Source organism: Gallus gallus, chromosome 1 (genome assembly GCF_016699485.2).
Source record: "Gallus gallus isolate bGalGal1 chromosome 1, bGalGal1.mat.broiler.GRCg7b, whole genome shotgun sequence".
NCBI lineage: Eukaryota > Metazoa > Chordata > Aves > Galliformes > Phasianidae > Gallus > Gallus gallus.
In genome coordinates, this window is record NC_052532.1 from 69,840,513 (window position 1) to 69,861,775 (window position 21,263).

Below are 21,263 nucleotides of genomic sequence, written 5' to 3' on the forward strand. Positions count from 1 at the left end.
GTGGTGACACACTGGAACAGGTTGCCCAAGGAGGTTGTGGATGCTCCATCCTTGGAGGCATTCAAAGCCAGGCTGGATGTGGCTCTGGGCAGCCTGGTCTGGTGGTTGGCGACCCTGCACATAGTAGGGGGTTGAAACTTGGTGATCATTGTAGTCCTTTTCAACCCCGGCCATTCTATGATTCTATGATGATTTTATGTTTTCTCCTTAAAATATGATCAGAACTGCTGGTAACTGCTAAGTTGACCAAACACATGCTTGGAAAAAAAAACGTGGAAATGTCAACTCACTAAAGGTGGGCAGATATGGGAAGGTAGCTCCAGTTCAGGAATCTTGACTCAGAAGCAGAGAGCTTTTCTCTTTTCTCTCTTTTGGCAGAAACTTTTCTATTACCTTATCTTTTGAGTTGCTGGTTGATGTGAGTTTCCTGGGCTGGAATCTGGTTTTCCTAGCAGCAAAGGCACAACACTGTAGAATCTATCCCATAGTTGGTGATCCTGTGCCTCTCTCAAAATACCTGCTACAAAGTTGGGAGCCCAGAGGTCAGTGAAGCTCCCATTCTGAGCATCCGATGGTTTAGGTTTCCCTGTCCACTCAGTGTTGAAGTTTTCAGAAGATAACAGATCATTTCAGAGCACAGATTGGAGTGGTCTCATTCTGCAGGAAGTCCTGAAAATTTCAGCCTTTGTTTTGAGAAAATGGTATTTCAGTCTTCTATTTCCTTCAGAATTTTCAGTTAACTTTAGGAAATGCTGTGAAAAGTACAGTGTGCATTTTCAAGTCATACACAACTGACAACGTTACCCATCACTTAAATGAGCATTTAAAGTAACCTAGCTTTCTTGAATCACACAAATTGTTAAGATAAATATAGGACTCTTTGCCTGACAGTAAAAAAAAACCCATATTCTCAAAAGGACAGGGAAGTCATATTCCTTGATATGAACGATGCTAATCATCACCACACTACAGGAATTCCTCCACAGCCCACAGTAAAAGGCCTGCTTGGTGAAAGGCAGTTATCTCTGCAGCCTTTCTGAGCTGCTGCACAGAAATCCATCCCTTTACAAAACAAGCTGCCCACAAGATGAAAGGAATGTGCCCTACTAAAGGCATGTTTATCACAACCAGGTAATTCCACTTCATACAATTCTAGGAGCAAAATTTGAAAATGACTGAATCTAAATATTCAGCACCCACATTTACTTCCAAAGTACTTAGTTTCCATTCAACCTGAATTTATGGGCAGCTAATTTATTTAACTGCTTTTAAAAATCTGCCCTTCTGGCTTGGAGTTATTTGGGTTCTCCTTCATGAGAAACTTATAGTTTCGTATGGAGTTTATAATGCAAAAGTGTCTGTTACTACTGCCACAGCTGGTAGGAAAAAAAAACAAATAAAAAAACCTGAAAATGATAAGATCCTTTTCAGTCTAGTACAGGAATGTGTAGGACAGAGAGAAGCCCTGTATGATATTGCAGATATGAAGGTCTTGAGTGGATCATCAGCTGCAATATAGCATAGTGAACCAGATCTGGATTTGTCACTGGAAGCACTCCATGTCATCAACCCAAGAATAAATCAGGAGTTGCAGCTGGGCCAGAGCTGCTGCTGTTTGTCATGCATTTAAAAATGCAGCAGGACGAAGTATCCCATAATAAAGATTGGCGCTTGTCTAACTCTGATTATAGATGCTTTCATGCAGATTTTCTTTGTGATGCATGTACAATTCTAGGCAAAATGCTCCCTGGCTGAACCTTAACTAATGCTATAGTACAAATGTGAATAGTTTTTGATTCTGAAACCAGTTCTGATAGATTGCTATTGAATTTGCATCCTGGTAAGTCATGTTGTCATATCTGAATGCCTCATGTCATTCATGTATTTATCTCCAGAATACTTGCTGGTGTGTGTGCAGTTGTCCCCAGTTCATGGGTGAGGGGCAGAAGGCTACTGAAGAGTTTGCCTCTGTTCACACAGGCCTCTTGGGCCTGCATTTAGCTATGAAGCCAGAATTTCTGTCCTGTAGCTCTCAGGTCCTGCTTTTGCCTCTGTGTTTGATACGTTTTATAAGGTGTTCTGCGAGGAACTCAGTGTTCAGCTTGGCTGTATGATCCAGGGCTTCTCCAGGCCTCCAGGTAGCTGCAACTGGGAAGGAATTGAAGGAGGCCACAGGGAACTCATGTCATCGCAGATTTTGACTGCATCCTTTGAAAGCTACAGGAAAACAGAAAGCCTACAACACCATTCTCTCCTTTCCAGAGGCCTTGGTTGATATCATCTGTGTAAGGGAAGATGCAAGGAAGCTGAAAGGTTGATCTGAGGGGTTGCTTTGTAGAAGCATCTCTGCAGTTTGAGGCCTTCTCTGCTGCCCTGTGGCTTGAACGGCAGAGAGGAACATGGGGGGATATTTCCTGCAGGAATGCTTCTACATTTAATCTGCTGTGTTCTCCTCCTGCTGTTTCCTGCAGTCTTGTCCAGTTGGTATTACTGCAGGAAGAGGAGGAGGCAGCCTGGGCTATGACTGTGTACTCTTCACAAGGTTTTTCTGCATAATCTTTAATCTCAAATCACTGAGTTTAGTAAGAACATTAGTTTTGTCATCTGAAGAGACACAAATATTGAATTATTTGATATTCTGAAAGGAATACAAATTCCTTGCTGCTGAAAGTATCTGGTAAATGATTCATCTTTATGTAGAGCTAGCAGAGTCACGTTTTCAGTTAGCTGATTAAAACCAAAACAGTTCACTAATTTGTTTCATGTTTTTGCAGGGCAGAAACTGCTGGATACCTTAGCTGAAACCTGGGATTTTTTCTTCAGTGATGTCCTGCCCATGCTTCAGGCTATTTTCTACCCGGTGCAGGTGAAAAATTACACTGTTACTATATAGAATCTTGAAAAACTGGAAAAAGCAACCTTTCTGGTTCATCAACAGATTGATGCAATCCTAAACTCTCTCTCCTCAGGCCAACCTTCCATTACAAACTGCTCTGTATAGACAAGTTATGCAAATAAGTCACTTATGCAAACAGAGATTTGAAGTGCTCAGGTGAGAAACATGAAGGAGAGCTTTGAAAATAGGGATAGAGTACAGGTAGGATGACTGGTCCTTATGTCAGCTCACACTAGAAGTCCATAAAGGTCATGAACGATGAACTAAAGTATGCACACGGAAATGAGTGGAGCTGTTGACTTCAATACACGCATTTCCTCCTCTGCCATATGAATGTCTGTGAATTACCTCCACTTTTGAGAAGGAGTTCAAATTCTATACTACTTAAAATGGAAAACAGTGGTCAGTAAAGTTAGACAAGTTAACCTGAGCTCAGAGTTTGACTCCAGTAATTTAAAATCCATATTAGGTACTTGGTTTGATTTGAATGAAGGCTCAAACTTCTAACTTAGTGATGGTCAAGAGTGTTGTTTTTTACTGAAGTCCTAAGGGAATTTGTCCCAGATAGTTATAAGTGACCTTCTAGAGTTACTCTTGGATACCTATAGATTTTATTTGGGAATTCAGTGCCTAAACATATTTGGGAAAGCTTTGGAAACTTTCTTTAATTTTTACAAATTGACTTTATGCCTGAAGTAATTGTGCAGAGGTCATCAGTATTGCCATTTTGCAATTAACTGAGTTAATTGCAGACACAAAATATGAATTCAGTGGAGAAGTTGCAGCTTTACAGAAGATTTGATTCTGAAAGAGGAGTGCTTTTAAATCATACATAGTGCTAGTTCACAAACTTATGTCTGCCTGAAGGGGATAAAAGTCCTAAGTCCCAGGTAATTTCAAATAGATCTAGGTGCCTGATATTCTAAGGTTACTTCCAGAAACCTAGCTGATGTTCATGTGCTCTTGGAAATTCTATTCACCGGCAATTTAAGCAGATTTGGGGGCTGTCTTGACATTAGTATAAATAAATAAACAAGATGAGAAGGTATGGAGGAGTCAGGTGTCTTCATTCTAAGCTAGAAGTCAATACTAGCTGAAAACCAGACTTCTCAGAAGTGTGGGTATTTAACTGGCAGCACTCACAACCGCAGGCAAGAATGTAAATATACATTCATGTACAGCTACATATGTCCAAAGAAAAAGCCCTAATCCCCACAGTTGAAACAGTTTTACAACTTCTCATCAGGCATAAAGGATGTGCTGTTAATCTTTGCGGGCAAAGATCACATTTTTCAGATCAATTTTTGTAAACAAGGTGTGATTCTTGTACTGCAAAAAAAGATATCTTGGAAAATGCAGTATGAGACTTCAGCTCTGTTCTTGCCTTATATTGAAAACCCCAAAGCTGAAGAGAACATTGGGATCCACAAGTGGGCTGAGTCAGGAGTTATACCGTAAATGGAAGAGAGTGCCCAGCCACTACTCAAAATCTTGAGAAATACTGGAAATCCAGCCCTGCTTTTTCATCCCTACATTTTATTAAATATATTACATGTTTCCTTGATGTTAAAGTATGATATGTTATTATATATCTTGCACTCAGGTAAGATTTCCACACCTCCTCCCCCATCTCTCATAACCTTTGTATATAGCTGTACTCATTCATTGTCTGCAGCATTCAGAACTTCTGAATCGAATTCACTGTGCAGATCTGTGCGCTGCTCTGTGTCCTTCGTTGTATTTCCTCTGCTTTTCACTCAGGTTTACCATTCCTGTAATCCGTCAGAAGTGGAGGAAAGACTGAGGATATGGAGATTCATTTTCACAAAACTCATAATCCATTTTTTCTTTGTTTCTGTTCCAAGGGGAAGGAACCCTCAGTTCGGCAGCTGGCTCTTCTGCACTTTAGGAATATAATTACCCTCAATATTAAACTAGAAGATGCATTATCACGTTCCAGAGCAAGAGTTCCACCTTCTATTATTCAAATGCTGCTAATACTCCAGGTACATCGATTATTTTTCTGACTGTTTTCTTTATTTGTCTTTCCTTACTTTATTGCTCAAGTCTACTTTAGTGGCTTCTGATTTTAATCCTCCACTGAAAAGTTCTTACCCAAAATTCTATAGTTTCTATGTAATTAAATTTAGTCTCGATCATATCTGGAGCTGCAGAGTCTCAGATTGCACGCCTAAGATTCAGGGGGTCCATGAATACAGAGTGTTTTTGAAACCATAAGGCTTAAAATAAGTTTTGCAAGCAAGCCAGTGTATGTGGTAATAACATGACTTTCATGAAGTGCTATGTGTTACTGCATTAGCAGTTCTGGATATGAAGATTCACATCTGGAGTAGGCAACACAACAAGTTTGCAATTTACAGTCATATTTGGTCACTAGAATGAAATTCAATCAAAGCTGTGAATACAATAACATTAAGACCAAATACTGGCATTTGCCTTCCGTGTTAAAAGTTTTATTAGTAGTGAAGAGGAACACAAGGAGGAATTCAGGTCAAAAGTCAAGTGTACAAAATTGTTTTCTTAATTAAAGAAAGGTATGGCCTTGTGTTGAGAAGGAGACTGAGACAGATAGAGGGTGAGAGCCAGGAGTGGATTTCCCATGGAGTGGGAGAAGTACATATTTTCTTGGCTGGTTATTTTTTTAATGAACAAATAGATGTACAGCAAACAAAAGGATATGGTTTCTCACACTTAAAATTATTCTTTGCTTGTCACCACTATGAATTAGTACTGCATCTGGAATGGTTTTAAAGGGCTTGATAATCTAAAGGCTGATGATGAAAATGGAGCAAGAAGTAAGATGATCTCCACTTAGTCAAGAAATGGTGTTTCACTCAGGCAATTACAGAGTGCATTTGTTGAGGTGTATAATGGTGTGTTTAACTTAGTTTTCTCAGAAGAAGTTATTTACATGATGGGACTGCCTGGTTGCTACTTACTACCTTTTTCCCTAGACTCCTTCTCACCAAATGTTTATTGAAACTGCAGGCTGATTGTGACACAGTGACACTGATATCACAGATATTAAGATTCCTATGAGTTGCTTGGAAATTAATGTCTGGAGAGAGGAGAGGAACCTGAGGGAAAAATTGGAGTATGAGCTTAACTGCATAATGAGACTTCAAAGAATTCACATAATTGAACTGTGAACCCAACTGTGTTAATAGACACCAGAGACTCCACATGAGAGAATACCATTATGAAAATCTTAATCACAGGAAGGTTTTCTACCAAGCCTCCTCTCTTAAACGTAAGATAACTGCCCATTGGAAATGAGCTTCAGAAGTGTTGTTACTGACACATCTGCTAGCTTTCTTGTGGTTTCTTCTTTAAAGGATCTACATTAGCTATGGGCACGACCCTGCTTTAAATGAATTCCATGGTGAGCTAGGAAATCAACAACATCCTGATTCAGAAAGTTCTTGCAGAGTCCTTTGCCAGGATCAGTGCTAGAAGAAACAGTTTGTTGACAAATCTGCTTTCTTCAACAACCGAAAGAGTTAACAAGTTGGATGCCTGGTGAAAGGACAAATCCATTCCCATTGCAAAAATGTCAGTGGAAATCAATAAAAAATTGAGAGGGAATTTGCCCCTGGGTGTTCATTTCTGCATGTTACCTACAGTTTTGTGGTGGGGATGGTGAAAGTCCTTTATTGGCAATAGCTCTGCCAAACCTGTGGTTTAAAATCTAATGGAAATTACAGGAAAAGGTCAGAAGAGTATCTGGGAAAGAGTTACTTACATGCTTAGCTGTGTTTGTCAATAATTGAACTTCAGAGCAAAGACTTTTTCCCAAATGCAAATGTCACATTAAACAAAATTAATTTTTATATGTTTATGACATAATAATGGGATTTCCTCGAGATAGATTAACTCAATATGTGAATAAGGCTGGAAGCAAGAGAACAGTTCAGCTGCCCAAAAAGTACGTGGTGATATTGTGTGCATAAATATCCCAGGCTTAGAGAAGATGCTCTGGTGTAGGAATTGTTTAATCCCTATTCTGTCTGCTATCTATATCACTTTCTCTGCTATCTATATCACTTTCATAAGAAACTTGGTGACACTGCAGCAGATTCCCATGGCTGGAAGATGATTCTAGTGGTGTTGGCCCTGGACAAAGCACTGAACTTGCCATGAAATTTCCCCATTTCTGTCCCTGACAGTGTTCTGCAGTTACATTACCTAATTAAAGAGTAGGTCATACTCTTCAGGACAGAAGCAGTAATGTCAGCTGAAGGTCACAGTTTGACAAAGGCACATGCTTACATGTAGCAGTCTGGCCTGTTAGACTTGATTTAAAAAGCAGAGGTTTGGTAACTAGTACAGGGTGCATCTGATACTGCTCATGCTTGTCATAGTGTAAAGGTATGGCTCTGTCAGTCTGGCAGAAAACACTTTCCTTATGGAGGGAAAAGGAAGCTTTTTAAAGAGGAAATAGAAGCAGCAGCAATCTTTGGACTTTATTCAGGAGGCAGGTTGCTGATCCAGCAAAGCTCAATGAGCAAGCATTTTACCTGAACATGGTTAGCTTCATTGGCTTCAGCACGTGAGCAACTTTGTTGGCCTCTGTGTGGTTACTGACCTATTGCAAGTTACGCATGTTCCTTGCTTGCTCAGCTGGCCCCACTCTAGCAAGGAGATTAAAGCAGCCTCTGATGAAGACCTCCTGGATAAAAGGTACTGAGATGAACTTAATCACCTTACTTCATTGCTCGAGTAATTGTTTTGCCTTCTTTCCATCAAATCTTTCATCCTATCCGGAGTAAACTATTTGCTGGAAACATGTCTACCAGCTATGCATTTTATATTGGAGTATGGAAGAAGCGCCTTATACCGCTGACACTTTCTGTTGCCAGCATGGCCTGACCCACTTACAAAGCATGAACTGAAATGTTAATCCTTTGTGGCCACTTAAGCTATAGTGCCTCCAGGATGCTCCTGTTTATCTGGTAGAATCTTCAAGAACAGATTTGCGACTGAGGGAAGCAAAAGAAGAACTAAAAACTGCTTTTGAGCACAGATATATGCACTGGAGTTCATGTTTTCAGTCTCACCTTGATGACCTTTCTTTTTGGGTGGGATTAGGAAGGTGGAGAAAGAGGTGTAAACAGAGCAAGGGATCAGAAAAGAATTTTCTCCCGTACATTGTGTGAGTCAAAGAGAGTAAAAATATCACCAGAGGGAAAACAATCTGCCTTATTTCCTAAAGCCCATATTGTCAAAGAAGACTTTTGCCACTGAAACTGGAACATGTTGTCTCCAGGTATCTTTGTTGAGATCTGAGAAAGACAGAAGTGGAGAATTAAAGAGTGTTTATCTGCATCTTTTGATTGACATCAGGATTATTTGAGTTCACCGAATGTCTCTAGGTCACCCGAGATATTTCAACACTATAGAAAACAATTCATGCTGAGGGATGAGGCCTCACTGAACATAAGATCTAAAGAGAAAAATAAAACCTGTGGTTTCCTTTTCGGCTTCTCTGAGCTTCATTTGAAATGCCTTGTTCTTTTTCTCTCTGTAAAAGGAGACAATATAAATACTTAAAATCACCCACTGGGACCTGTTTGTTATCTCTAGAATGTTCTAAACATACATTCAACTCCTCGCACTTAAAAAGGGGTGGAAAAGCACATTGCAAGACCTGAAAGTAGATACAAAGACTGGTGTTTTTCCATCTCGGCAACCACACAGCAAACCAAAGACAGCACAGTGGTTAAAAACAAAATACCCTTTTCTATCGGAAAACTGCAGGGGTCTGTCTGTGGAAAAACAATTTCTAAAAGACTGTGATGTCTATAAATGGGAGTCAAGTCACTATGGCCATAGGATTTTGAATTCGATGATTGTTTCTGAGATGTTGTCCTACTAAATCTTTTGGACCTGAAGCATAGGTTGAACGAAGTGCTGTGGGTGTGAGGTTTATGCATACCTTTACTTTCTTCTTTTCTTAGTTTCAGCTGGGACAGAATTGTTTTCTTCAGAGTGTCTGGTATGATGTTTTGATTTCATTCTCAGAGAAAGACTATGTTGATAACACACTGGTGTTTATAATTACTGCTAGGCAGTGGTGTACAGAGTCAAGGCCATTCACAGTGAAGGGCCCAAGGAGCTGGGAGGGAATAGTATTAGGGCAGCTGACTTAAACTGGCCAAAGGGATATTCCATACCATACGACATCATCATATATGAGTGTGTATAACAAGTGATGCACAAAGCAATTGCTCACTATCCCCTCACTGATGCCCAGTTCGCCCCCTAAGCAGCAGAAGAGAGCAAGATGAACTCTCACTCCCTCCAAAACTCCTTCCGCATGATGTGATACGGTATGGAATATCCCTTTGGCCAGTTTAAGTCAGCTATCCTAATACTATTCCCTCCCAGCTCCTTGGGCCCTTCACTGTGAATGGTGAGTGGTATAAGGTGCTTATATATATGTGTATATATACATGTATATATATATAGATACACACAGAGTCTTAACTATTATCCTTTTCCTTTTCTCTTAATAAGTAGTTCTATCTCACCCCACGGGTTCTACTTTGTTTTTTTCAATTCTCTCCCCCGTCTCGCTGGGAAGGGGGGGAGGAGTGAACAAATGACTGTGTGGTGCTAAGCTACCTGCTGGGTTAAACCACAACGCTTCTCTACTTTCCTCTTAATTCCTGGTTTATAAGACAAAAATAAAAATAAAAATAAAAGGAAACCTATAAACAAATGTATTGCAGATCCCTACAGGATCAACAGAAAACCCCTGCTTCCCCTAGGTGGTGCAAGAATGTGTTTTCCTCCTTCCCAGTGGAAAAAAAATGCTTTGTCTGTGTTGTTTGCATTAACCTCATAGGCATGTAAGGGGCCAGATCAGAAATCTTACAGCCAGGACAGTTCCTGACAAACAGTGAAGATTCCACCTTTGTTTTATACTGATATAAAGGAAACCGAGAATTTCTAAGCAATGTCTTCTGTCTTATTCTGTTGAGTTTGCTGTTTCTGAAAGTGCACTTTGTAGTAATGAAATTGTCAGGAGTTTGTTATGCTGGAATGAATTTGTGTGACCATGATTTTTATCAAGGCATACCATTCATTTTTTGTAGGAGAAAGATCCTTTTGAAAGCAAATCTTGGTGTTTTCGCTAGTGAGGAGTACTCTTCATGTTTGATTTTGCTTTTCTTCAGATGATTTTTATTATTGTGTTAGTTTGCAGATGCTGAGATATATTTCTTCATGGAAGCAGTAAAAATGCTGCAATTATTTCATCTATGTCTTGGAGTATTACCTCAAGCAGGTTTGGATGTGCTGTGCTGGTGGCTGGGATGAGGAGCTGGGAGTTGTAAAAAAAACATCGTCAGCAGCACCAGTGTGACATAGAGGAACCAGAAAGGTCTAAATGTGTGTTACAGTACTGCTGACACTTCTGTGGGCACTGTGGTGCCAAGACAGGAGTGCCAAGTACACCGTGTGTCCTAGCCAAAATACACCTTCATTTGCTTTCTTTCATCAATGTCAAAAGTGATTCCCCTGCCATAGATAGGCACAACATTGTAAGTGACAAGGCCTTGAGCCAGGGACGGTTGGGGGCTGTCCTTTTTGTAGCTGTAGATTTGTAGTTAAAGAGAGAAACCACATCAGAGGCATTTTTCCCCTCTAATGCTTTTAGCTCAGTTTCCACTTTGTGTTTAGTTTGATGCTTGCCACAATGATGGCTTCTCTAGGTGCAGAGGCAGGGAGGTGGGCATGGCTGCTGCTGAGCACTCCATAAGTTTGTCTGACAGTGGGCTTCTGCAATTGTAATTGCAGCTCAGTCATTGCTTCCACACAGCAGACGTGGAATTGTGGGTGCTCATGTGGATCCTCCTTATTACCATGGCGGTGAAAGTCCAGAGCCATAAATGAAAAGAACAGATTGCATTTTGAAACTGAGCGTTCACTAAAAGTAGTTGTCAACATTTGACAGCACTATGTGTTGCCATTTTTCTAACTGCAAGCAGTGGGGAAAAAAAGGAAAGCAATGCAAACTGCTCTGTTGTTTTGCTGTATATGAAATTGTCTCATGAATACCATGGCATAATCCTTCAAATGTGCATCTTGTCCATCATCCTCACAGAAAAGCAGTGTAAGTCAGTTCAAGACAACATGACCACAGTCGTGCCTGCACCAATTAAACACAATTGTTTTGGAAGGCAATTTGCATTGTGCAGACTCCCTTTGGGTGTATGCTCATGGTGCATTTTGAAAGCACCTTGCTTTATGTAAAATGTCACTTCTGTGAGGAATGCCAAAGGCATGGCTCTGAAGCTGTCTGCCCTGAGCTAGACTGTTCCCATCCCTCCAGAGCTGCAGTGACTGCCTGCATGCCGTCTTGCACTGTGGCATCATCCTAAGAGGGAGCTGCATCTGCTCAAGCCAGGTCGATACGTGTTTAACCTGAGCTATGCCCAGCAGTCCTTACTAAAATACATTTATGCCCTGGAGTTGGCCTCCATTGATGAGCCTGGCCTATTAAAATCAGTGCAAGTTCATTTGTAAGCAAATCTTGAACTGATAAAATGGAGTTAAATTGGTAAAATCATTTTTAACCTGAATTAGAACATCCCTGCAGGCTCCATAAGTTTATTGAGTGAGAGGTAGAATGCTTTACCTAATTACGTTACTTCGTACAAACGCCTTTGTAAACCCACTCTGGCTAGTGGACTAAACACAGTATAAAAGACAGTATAGAAATTTTTACCATTGAAAACTCTGAGCAGGGAGTGTTCCCACGGTGCAGGAATCCTTTGAGGCAGAGTGCTTTAGTAGTGTAATTCATGGCTTGTCTACTGGGGGAATGTAAGAAAGTTTAGCTACCTTTTAAAGAAGATTAATTAAACCTCATTAAAACTCTGTATGGATACTAATTCTGAGAATTAAAGGACTAGGAGAGTGGCAAGATAAACGAATGACACTTTAATTCTACTTCAGAGGCCAATGCACAGCTTATCTAAACAGGTTCCTGTTCTTAGTGAATATTGCTTCATTTCCCTGAGTGCCTCCAGGTAGACAAACCACAGGGGAATCACAGCAGCTGGTTCCCAGAAGCATCAGTCACTTCCCAGCCCTCGCAGCCATTGACCTGTGACGTGCCCAATGCCACCAGACCTTGTGTGGCACGTGCCAGCTGCAGCAGTGGTGACACTCGGCGCTAGGTGAAGGAGGACAGCGGGATCTCCGTGCGCATGGTGTTTTCAGGCAGGTCGCAAGGCCAACTCATGCTTTGGGCAAGGCCTCTGTTCACCTGGCACTTCTCACAAAGAAGGCTGCTTATGTTGCATTCCCCACAGCAGAAAGCTGACTGTACAGTGTTGTTCTGTAGCATTGCGTATGTGGACTTGGTCACTCTTCAACAGTTTCCAGTCAGATATGTGAGCACTAGGCTATCTATACGTGACCTCCTGACCCTTTTCTTCCCCTGACCCCACCCTATTTTCCCACAGAAGGGAGGAAGGCAGAGAGGGAAATAACTGGCAGTGTAGAGGCCAGCTGGAAACTCTTCCTTGCAGGAAGCTCTTTCTCTGACCTCGGTTTTCCTCTCCCACCTTTAATCATGATGTTAAACTGGACCAGGCCCCAGGAGCAGCCTGTTGCACTGTGCCAGGACACACAGCAAGGCCCATTAGGTTGTTGCGACTGATGAACATCTCTTGGTGATGCCCAAAATGCTGTCCTCCCAGAGGCAGCAGCGAGTCACAGGAAGGCAGTAGAAATGCAGGCACGGTGAAGTGGGCAGCCAGGTGGTTTGGGGGCAGACAGCATGGCCAGCACTCCCAGTTTGAGAGATGGCTGTCCCCCAGTGTAGGAGCAGTCTGCCTACACCAGGGTGAATGGCAGTGTGGTAAAAAAGTCACACATATGTAATTAAAGAGTGAAAAAAATCATTTCCTGTGTGAACTGTTTGGAAGCAGTTCTGACAGCTGTTTGCTTTCCTTCAGGAATGATTTCTCCTGGGGTTTTGTTGCTTGCCTGTTTCTTCAACTATGCTATAGGATTTTATTGTTATGGGAAGCTATAATTTTCCATTTAAACCGACAGGGTGCTTAAAACAAATTGCACAGATTTTCCTTGCCTCTGACATCTCCCTAGAAGACGCTTTGGAAAGGCAAAGACTTGTGAAAGATATGGAAGCTCCTGCTCTGAAATGCTACCCAAGCCTGTCCCTGGGCCTACTCTTGCCCCTTCTGTGGCAGCTAGAGCCAGAAGTCCACGGGACAATGTGTTGCAGTCTGGTGGCACAGAGGCTTGTGGAGGGGGTAATTGATTTGTGGTGTATTTCTTCCAAAATAAAGGACGGTGCATTGTAATCTGCAGAAGATAGAGGAGTGGCTGAGTGAGTCTCTTGGAGTCGTCCTCTCTCTCATGGCAAGTGGGGAGTGTGAAATGTCTTCCGTCAGGAGTTTCGCAGCCTTACCCTGAGCTCTGTTGTGGCTGCAGAAGTAACAACTGCGTGGCACAGCGATATGCGTACTGTGAAATTCATTAACTTGCCACTACCCAGTAATTACAAGCAATTAAAAGGCAAACAGTTAATCATGTGACTGTGCAGGCTTCGGATTATGCTCTTTGATTGAAATCTCGCCGTTGCCAGCCATCTGTTGTTGCCAGTGAGCTGCCTACTCCTTGCCGCAAATCTTCCTGGGGTGCAGGGTGGGATGGTCCCGCCTGGGGTCAGGCAGCTGGTCACTATGGAGTGGCCCTGTGGCTGTGAGTGAGCTGGCTGGCCTTCGCAGCTCAGTTTTGCTGAGACTTGACCTTTTGTCAGAAACAGGATGGGAACTGCAGTGAGAAGAGGCATGAGTGGGGGAAGGGGGGGCTGCCTTGCCCGCCTATCCCTCCAGCACTGCTGCTTTTTAGTGTTTCCTAATCCAAGTGCAGTTTCGGAAAATGCAAGCATACTGGAATTGAGCAGACACTGGCAAAAGAATCACAGCTGAGCCTGGCTGAAGTCTGTCAGGAAGATATTTTGCAAACTACAGCTGTTGCGCTCGGAGTAGCTGTCACGTAACACCAGTTTACTTTCTATTCCTTGTGAAGCTAAGAGCTGTCAGCTTCTTCTGCTATGGTGCATCTCCAAGCTTCTCTTCTTGCCAGTATGGATAGATGGAGCCTTCCTGTGTAGGGCACTGAATAAACACAATGGAAATATGTTCTCTGCAATAAAGATTGTGCAGCCTGATAAGAGACAGAGGAAATGTATGGATGGGCAAATGGATAACGTAACAAACCAAGGAGTCAAACCTACTAGTACTGATCAATGGCAAGTAATTCCTTCTTGTCCTTAGTCATCCAAATGTCCTCTAGAGAGGGCAATGAGGTCTTTGTCCTCTGTAGGCTGTAGGTTGCCTTTTGAGTTCCAAGAATGAAGATAAATCTCTCATTCCTCCTGTATCACTCATGAGCCTTTCTTGTGGTTTCATTGTTCAGCTACAAAGAACAAAGGCTTTGAAGAAGCAACGGGGTATTTCCACTATTTCTCATGGTGTCTGAATCACACGAGGCTGGGTATTTAGGCAGAAAGAAACGAATGCAGCTTGACTAAAGCCCCTGTTTTCCAGAGAAGGAACTGAGCAGCAGCGTGGTCTGAAAAGTTGTATAATATGATTATGTACTTTTCAGAATTGCTAACATTTAAAACAGAAGCAAGTAGAAGGATTGTTCCAGCAGGCAGCTGTGAGCTGTTATGCAGATTAACTTCCAGCGTCAGACAGCTTTGAAGACAAATGGCTTTCGTTTAAGTAGCAGAGTTGTATCTTCGAGAGGTACATCAGAGGTTCAATTGACGTCAACCACACATTTTTTTCCTCCACGGTAATCTACCACAGTTGCTGGGAGAGCTGCTTTGTCACTCATCTGCCTCAATGTGGAGTTGTCAGTGTGATGGGTAGCTGGGATGAAGAAAGGATAGGCCACCTGCCTGACTGCTTAGGATGGATAGGGCTTCTGGAGGATGCTGCCTCCTGGTTCCTGGGGATAAGTTGGTGGGCATGGAAATTGCCACCATCAGAAATAGCAAACATGGAAAAAAACCTTCAGAAGGCACAGCTGATATGTTCTCCATTAATTCCTTTCTTGAGTCCCTGCAAAGATTGAAGTAGCAGGGAGGATGCTGAGGGATGAATACTCATTAATGATTTAAGAGAAGAGTGTGGCTGTGAAAGGCAGCATCGGAAACCCTCGCAGGTAGGTAACAGCAGTCAAGTTAGTATGTGCAGAGCTTCAAAAGCATTTCTTAGATGTCTCTTCAAAAGAGGCCGGATGCACTGAGGGAGGGCTCTACCATCCTTTTTTCTGTTCAAGTCCCCACCTGAAAATAAATGCGTGATGGATTTTCTTATAACAAATGTTCAATGAGAAGAAACTCGGAGACAAGACTCTGTAAAAGACTTGAATGCTCAGAGTTAAAAGTCATCAATTCCCCAGCAAGGTGAGATGAGCTTCATGTGTACAGATCAGAGAGAACTTCAGGAGGGAACCTGAAAGAAATGAGAAGTTTCACTCCCTTGGCCATTAAATGTCACATCTCGTTATTTGGTGACGCACGGGGTGATCTCTGCGTGGGGCTGCACTTGCTCTTCTGTGCATACCTGTGTTTGCCTCTGAGTCTAATGTGGCAGTGCCACAGCATCTGGAAATGCAGACAAACTAACTCCAGCTCAAGTTTATTCCACACACAGCTCTTCAGAGACACTCACTTATGCATAGGTTCATTTGATGTGTTGTCAAAGTCACATTAATTAGCTTATTTGACTGGAATGATTACAGTTCGTACCAGTGCCCAGAGGAGACACTTAGCTGGGAATCAGACAACCTCCAGCCCTTAAACTATGCAAGTGGAAATGCATAGCATTATTTTTGCTGGATCTTTTTAGCAGACTGACTGCTCAGCTTCTGCAGGATGCTAACCAAAGTCTCAGAGTAACTTCCTTACTTCTAATCATTTTATATCACTTACTTATCTTCAGTTTTCATCATCTACTTTGTTTTTTTTTGGGGGGGGGGGTTGGTTTTTCTTGGGGGGGGGTGGGGGTTTGCAATCTCATATAACATTGTCAAGACAAGTAGTATATTAGATTGCTGTGGGTCAGAGGAGGACTAGCCTCTTTTCGGCGTTTGATCCTTTCTGGAAAGAAAAATCCCATTGCTATCTTTGTACAGATGAACCACTGGAAAAACTCGGAGCTGCCTAACACAAACCATGTCTGCTGTTTTGTCTCCCTTATCTTTTGTCTGTGTCTGAGTGCCACCACTGAAAGGAAGAGAGAGACAGTGCTGCTTCTCACGCTGACAGTGACAGAACTTGGCACTTGCTGGAGATTAAAGTGAATATGACAAGATCTTTATTTCTGAGGCAGTCAGAGGGATCTGAAGTGCTGACTTCTGTCAATGCCGCATTGGCAAGCCATTCTGCCTCTCCCTCTGCGAGCACTGTTGCTATGAGAAAAGCAAGAGGCAGAGATAAGACCAGATGTGTTTAACCCTTGAAATATTCAAGGATTTACCAGTGTGCCAGTGATTTAAGCTAGAGCAAAGTGAGGAAGAAATGATTTGAGGCAATACTGCCAGGGGCTCGTAGGCATCCAACCATCACTTGTGTGGCTGCATCACTCCAGCACACGTGAAGAAGCTGCTGCTGTTTAGGAATGGACATGTCATGCACAGAGCATGACCTTTAGTGGTTGTAAAACAGTATGAAACCATGAACATAATGGGAGCTGTTCCAATTCTGAACGTTTGATGCACAAGACCAATTTTTCACATTTCCTCCAGGCACCATGTATACCTGGTTGGGACCACATACTAATGAAAACAAATTATCCTGCATTAGACACGATGCATTGGCCTCCTCCCCAGGGCTGAGGGTTGTATCGGAGAGGGGAAGCTTGTTCTCATCTGCAGAAATGGGCTCTCTGTTTTTCCCAGTCCAGCAGCCTTTGGGCTGGTGCAGAGAAATCCCCTTGGAAAGGGGCACACGTAGTTCACGTGGATCAGGTTCAGCACTGTCAACACACATTCAAAGCAGAATGTAGTGTCTGCTTGAAGCAGTTTTGATCTTTTTTTGAGTCTGTTTCCTAAGGGCTAAAAATGTCTAATGTGTCTGCTTGGCATGCAAGTGGCATGAATCATGGGGGGAACCCAGGAGGAAGTAACTGGAATTTTTGGTCCAGGCTGGCAAACACAGATGAATGGGCTAGAGGCAGGACCTGGTTGTTTAAACTCTCATTCCTCAACCTGTCTCTGCACCCAGTTAGTTTTGATTCAGGGCATTCCTTTTATCCAGAAGACTTTTCAAAGGGCACATATTGATCACCTAGTCCCTCAAAGTGAGCTCACAGAGTTTGATTCAGTGTCTTTCTGGGAGCTTTCAAATGGAAAGTCCTCCAGAAATACTGAGCCTCTGTATTGATGGGGAAATGTTAGGATTTAATCAGCATAAAAAAGTAAGCACTCTCTCCATCTCATATCTGTTGTCAGTTTACACCCCTTGGTGGCTGAGTCAGTCTGCCAGCTGATGTCACCCAGCATACCTTCGCTAGCTGTGATTAATATTCAGATTTGGGCTGAATAATTGTTGCCAACAGCCCAACCTTCCTTTGTAGGACAGCAGAGGAATTCAGCATTGCACTCGTGCAAGAGGAAGGATGCAACTACGCAAGAAAAACGCTTTGTAAAAGTGCTGAAGAAAGCCACTCTCACCCCTGTTCAGAGGATTCACTAGTTAATCTGTTTTTTCCTTTATTTTTAGAAACTAGTAATACTATCAATTATTCACCATCTCCATTTCAGTGGTTAAATAGTTTCTAGCACAGATTCTTTTTGCTTAGGGGCTTCTGCAAATTGCCATACAGTGGGTTTTTACATCCCTGCTTCCTAGAAGCATCAGTATTTTCTACAAGAAAGCCCTCTGTGCACACACTATTTCCTTTTTTGTTCTTCCATGCACTTCACACACTGTCACTGATAGTGACAAAATGTTGAATTTATTGAACTTTTGGTCTGACACTGAGCAGTGAATTGTATGTACTGCATTGCCCTTGGTGTCAAGATTGGGGAAGCTGAGAAGAATCAGTTATCACATCTGATCCTGCAGGAGTTTACTCACGAGTTTGTCTTTATTCTATGTGTCAGTGAAGGCAGATGCTGTTCATGAATACAATCCCATTTGTATAGCACAGGGGAATCCTCTCTGTGGGGCTGATTCTCTGGGCACAAGGTGGGCAGTTGAGAGCCCAGTGTATCCAGCTTAGGGCATCCTGATTCTGATGGGAGCCCCACGCAGTTGTAAGAACAAGGTCAGTGAGTTTTTCAGTAGACTGTTGTGCAAGTTAGCTGATGGAGGAGGTGTGAGAGTGAGGCTTATATGGTGCTCCACTGTGCAGTAAGAACAGCTGTGCGCAGGAGGACAGCCCAGTGGCCCACAGCCTCCACACCCCACTTGCAGTGATTTCATGCCTGCCCTGAATCAAGATTGCTGCTGTGTTGCTTCAAATCTGAGAAGACTATATATGGCTCTATGAAAAGTGTTACAGTCAAGCGTGGTGAGAAGCAGTCATGGCCCGTGAGGACACTTTTTCACTCATCCCTTAGAAGCAAGGCTCCTGCTATTTCATTGACTGAAATAAGAGGCAGATCTTGCTGTCATGTGGTCACCAGGGTGTACTCTGCAGTCTGTGCACTCTTATCACTTCTCCACAAGCAGGACTGGCTGAGTAATGCATGTTTTCACTCTAGATATTGTTCTGTGTCTGCCTCGTGGTATGACTTGTGACTTCTAATTGCAGTTTTCCTTGGGAGTATCTGGCCAACTATTACTACCCAATATTTGTCAGATTATTGCGTTGCATTCATGTCAGTCATACTGATCTGGCCCTTCACCAGTGAAAGAGAGAAGTGCATTTCTTACTGCATTTCTGAGCCATTTTCCTGTGTGGTTAAGACAGGGCGGTTTATGAGGCCAGGACCTCATTTTGTATTAGGGCCTGACCCCGTGAGCACCTCCTGCCACAAGTTTCCTTTCATGCAGGACAAGGGCAGGACTGTTCTTTGTTTGTAGGGGCTAGTGGGTAAGGATGCCCCAGCAGACTCAGGCTGAGGATGCCCCACCAGCTTAATTCTCTGGGAATGCTTTTTGGCCATAAGCTGAGCCACATACAGCTCCTGCTACAGCTTCCTGCCCCAGGGACTGCACTCCTATGGATCATCAAGACACCAATGATTGCTGTGATTACTTAACCCAGAAGTCTGGTTTTTGCTTCTTTGTTTCTGGAGTCTAGAAGTCAGTAAACTAGGATCTGGCTTGTGGCTGTTCCTTCTTGGTGTCCCCTGTGGTAGTGCTGCTGCCCAGTAGTTTGTCACTGTTTAGTTACAGGGCAATCTCCCACAGCACTATTTATTCATGTAAACGTGCTGATCAGCTGAAGCATCAAAGCTGAATTTAAGAGTACTATAGTTGTGTAATCAATGACCAGAGTACACTTGAGCATATCTACATTTGCATGCTGGGCTGAAGTAGTCAGCCCATTAGGTCAGCATTAGGGTACACTTAGACACTGGAGATATATTTTCATGTATAATTTGTTAGGTAAATGGTCCTATAATACAATTACTACACTAATACTATTACTATAATACTAAGCTAAAGAGAGAAATGAAAAGCAACTGACTGAGACCTCCATTTCTTGGTGCTCCTAGTGGTGGAAATTATTAGTCAGAACTGGAAACTGTAAAGAACCTGTCACCTTTCATAAGTTCTGAGCAAAACTCTTCAGTTTCTGTTGGTTACTTAGAAGTGGTTTGGCGTTAGTGGTTGTTTATGCATATTTTCACGCACAGATGAGTGAGAAGTTATATTGGCCAAGTTGCACTAGTCCAGTACTGAAGCAGCCTGCAGTCAAAATGAATACAGAGGGCTCCGCAGAGAAGCCCAGCAGATGGTGGGGAGCTTGCGCAGGGTCTGAAAAAGGAACTGAGGATGAACGTGGGATTTTAGGAGAGAGTGGGGGGCAATGGGATGAAGCTGATGGTTGAATCAAGAGGAGCTGGGTATGAGGGAGTGATGGCCATGTGGAAATCCAGCTAAGATATCTAAGTGGAATAACATGAGCCAAGCATCAACAAAAAAACATCCAGGAGAGTCTGGAGGCAAAAAGAACAGCCAGCAGCTAGCTTTGTTCCTACCATCTTGGCATGCATGAGACATTCCCTTTAGGTGTGCCAGATAAGCACAGGACATGACAGCTTTCACTGTAGCATTTTTGTCTCCAGTTATTTCAATTTATATGCTCAGTTCTCTGATCTGGTACCTTGCCTGCTATCAAGAGGGTGATGCACTGCAGGATTTTTAGGATAAGCCATTTCTTAGCCAACATAACCCAGCAACCCCTAAGATTTCAAGAAGGTTGGATGAAGTGATAAATAGACCATATTTTTGCTTGTGGTTGCTCTTCCCAGTAGAAGTGCTTGAGAAGAAAATTTCATCTCTGTTCTGCTTATTGCTGTGCTAGCAAGGATGTGTGAGCAGGCTGCAGTTCATGAGACAACAGTGCAGAAATTCCTACAGCCTGCTCTGTGGCCTCTGGTCCTGAGAGGCTGTATGTCATTATCAGTCTTCCTTATCAACAGTAGAGATTTGTTACTACTTTCTGCCAATAAACAGTACAGATTTTGGCATCAATCTGAACCTTAAAACCAGTGAAAAGGAGACATGCAGCTTTGCGTCCAGTTGTTGGGGTGAGAAGTGAGAGAGACAAAAGCAGCTCCCTTTCTGATGCACGTCAGGTTTCACAAACCAGCTCTCTTCCATAAGAAGTCCTGCATCTGCTTGCAGGAATATGGGAAGCCTAAAACTGTGCTCTAGTTTAGCCAGGTTGTCCTAATGAGATCTACCAACCTATCAGCAGTACTCATTTGGAAGTGTCGGTTCTATCTATTAGTTTGCTGAACCCCACACCGTTCTTCTGAACATTTATTAGCAGTGCCAAGGTAAGTTTATCACCTATTTGTTCCCCTGTGGTTTCATATGAAGCCCTTGTGACCTTTAAAAAGACAGTGGGAGTTGTGGTTAGCTTGCTGCACTGGCAGCGATGGAAACCTGAGTAGTTCAGTGCCTCTGTCCCAATGGGATGACATGGTCACTGCTGGTGACTGCAGGCTCGTGGATGGGGCAAGCTACAGCAGGGAAGTCAGGAACTTCCTAAAAGAGCTACCAATAACCAGTGATCTTCTGTGAATATAACCCTTCTGGGAGTGCTTAAGGATATATTTTTATATATCAAAAATAGGAGTGCATAAGGTCACTTTAATGCTTTCAGACTGC

At 42.7% G+C, this 21,263-nt stretch overlaps 1 protein-coding gene across 12 annotated transcripts in view; it reads left to right on the forward strand.

Annotated features, from left to right (window-relative positions):
* The window catches only part of PRR5 (proline rich 5), an 85,990-nt gene that overhangs the window by 56,790 nt on the left and 7,937 nt on the right, over positions 1-21,263 (forward strand). For all 12 annotated transcript variants that reach the window (XM_040697632.1, XM_040697656.1, XM_040697648.1 and 9 more), the window contains 2 exon segments: positions 2,775-2,866; positions 4,762-4,902. In XM_040697632.1, coding sequence (XP_040553566.1) covers positions 2,775-2,866; positions 4,762-4,902 — 233 coding nt within the window.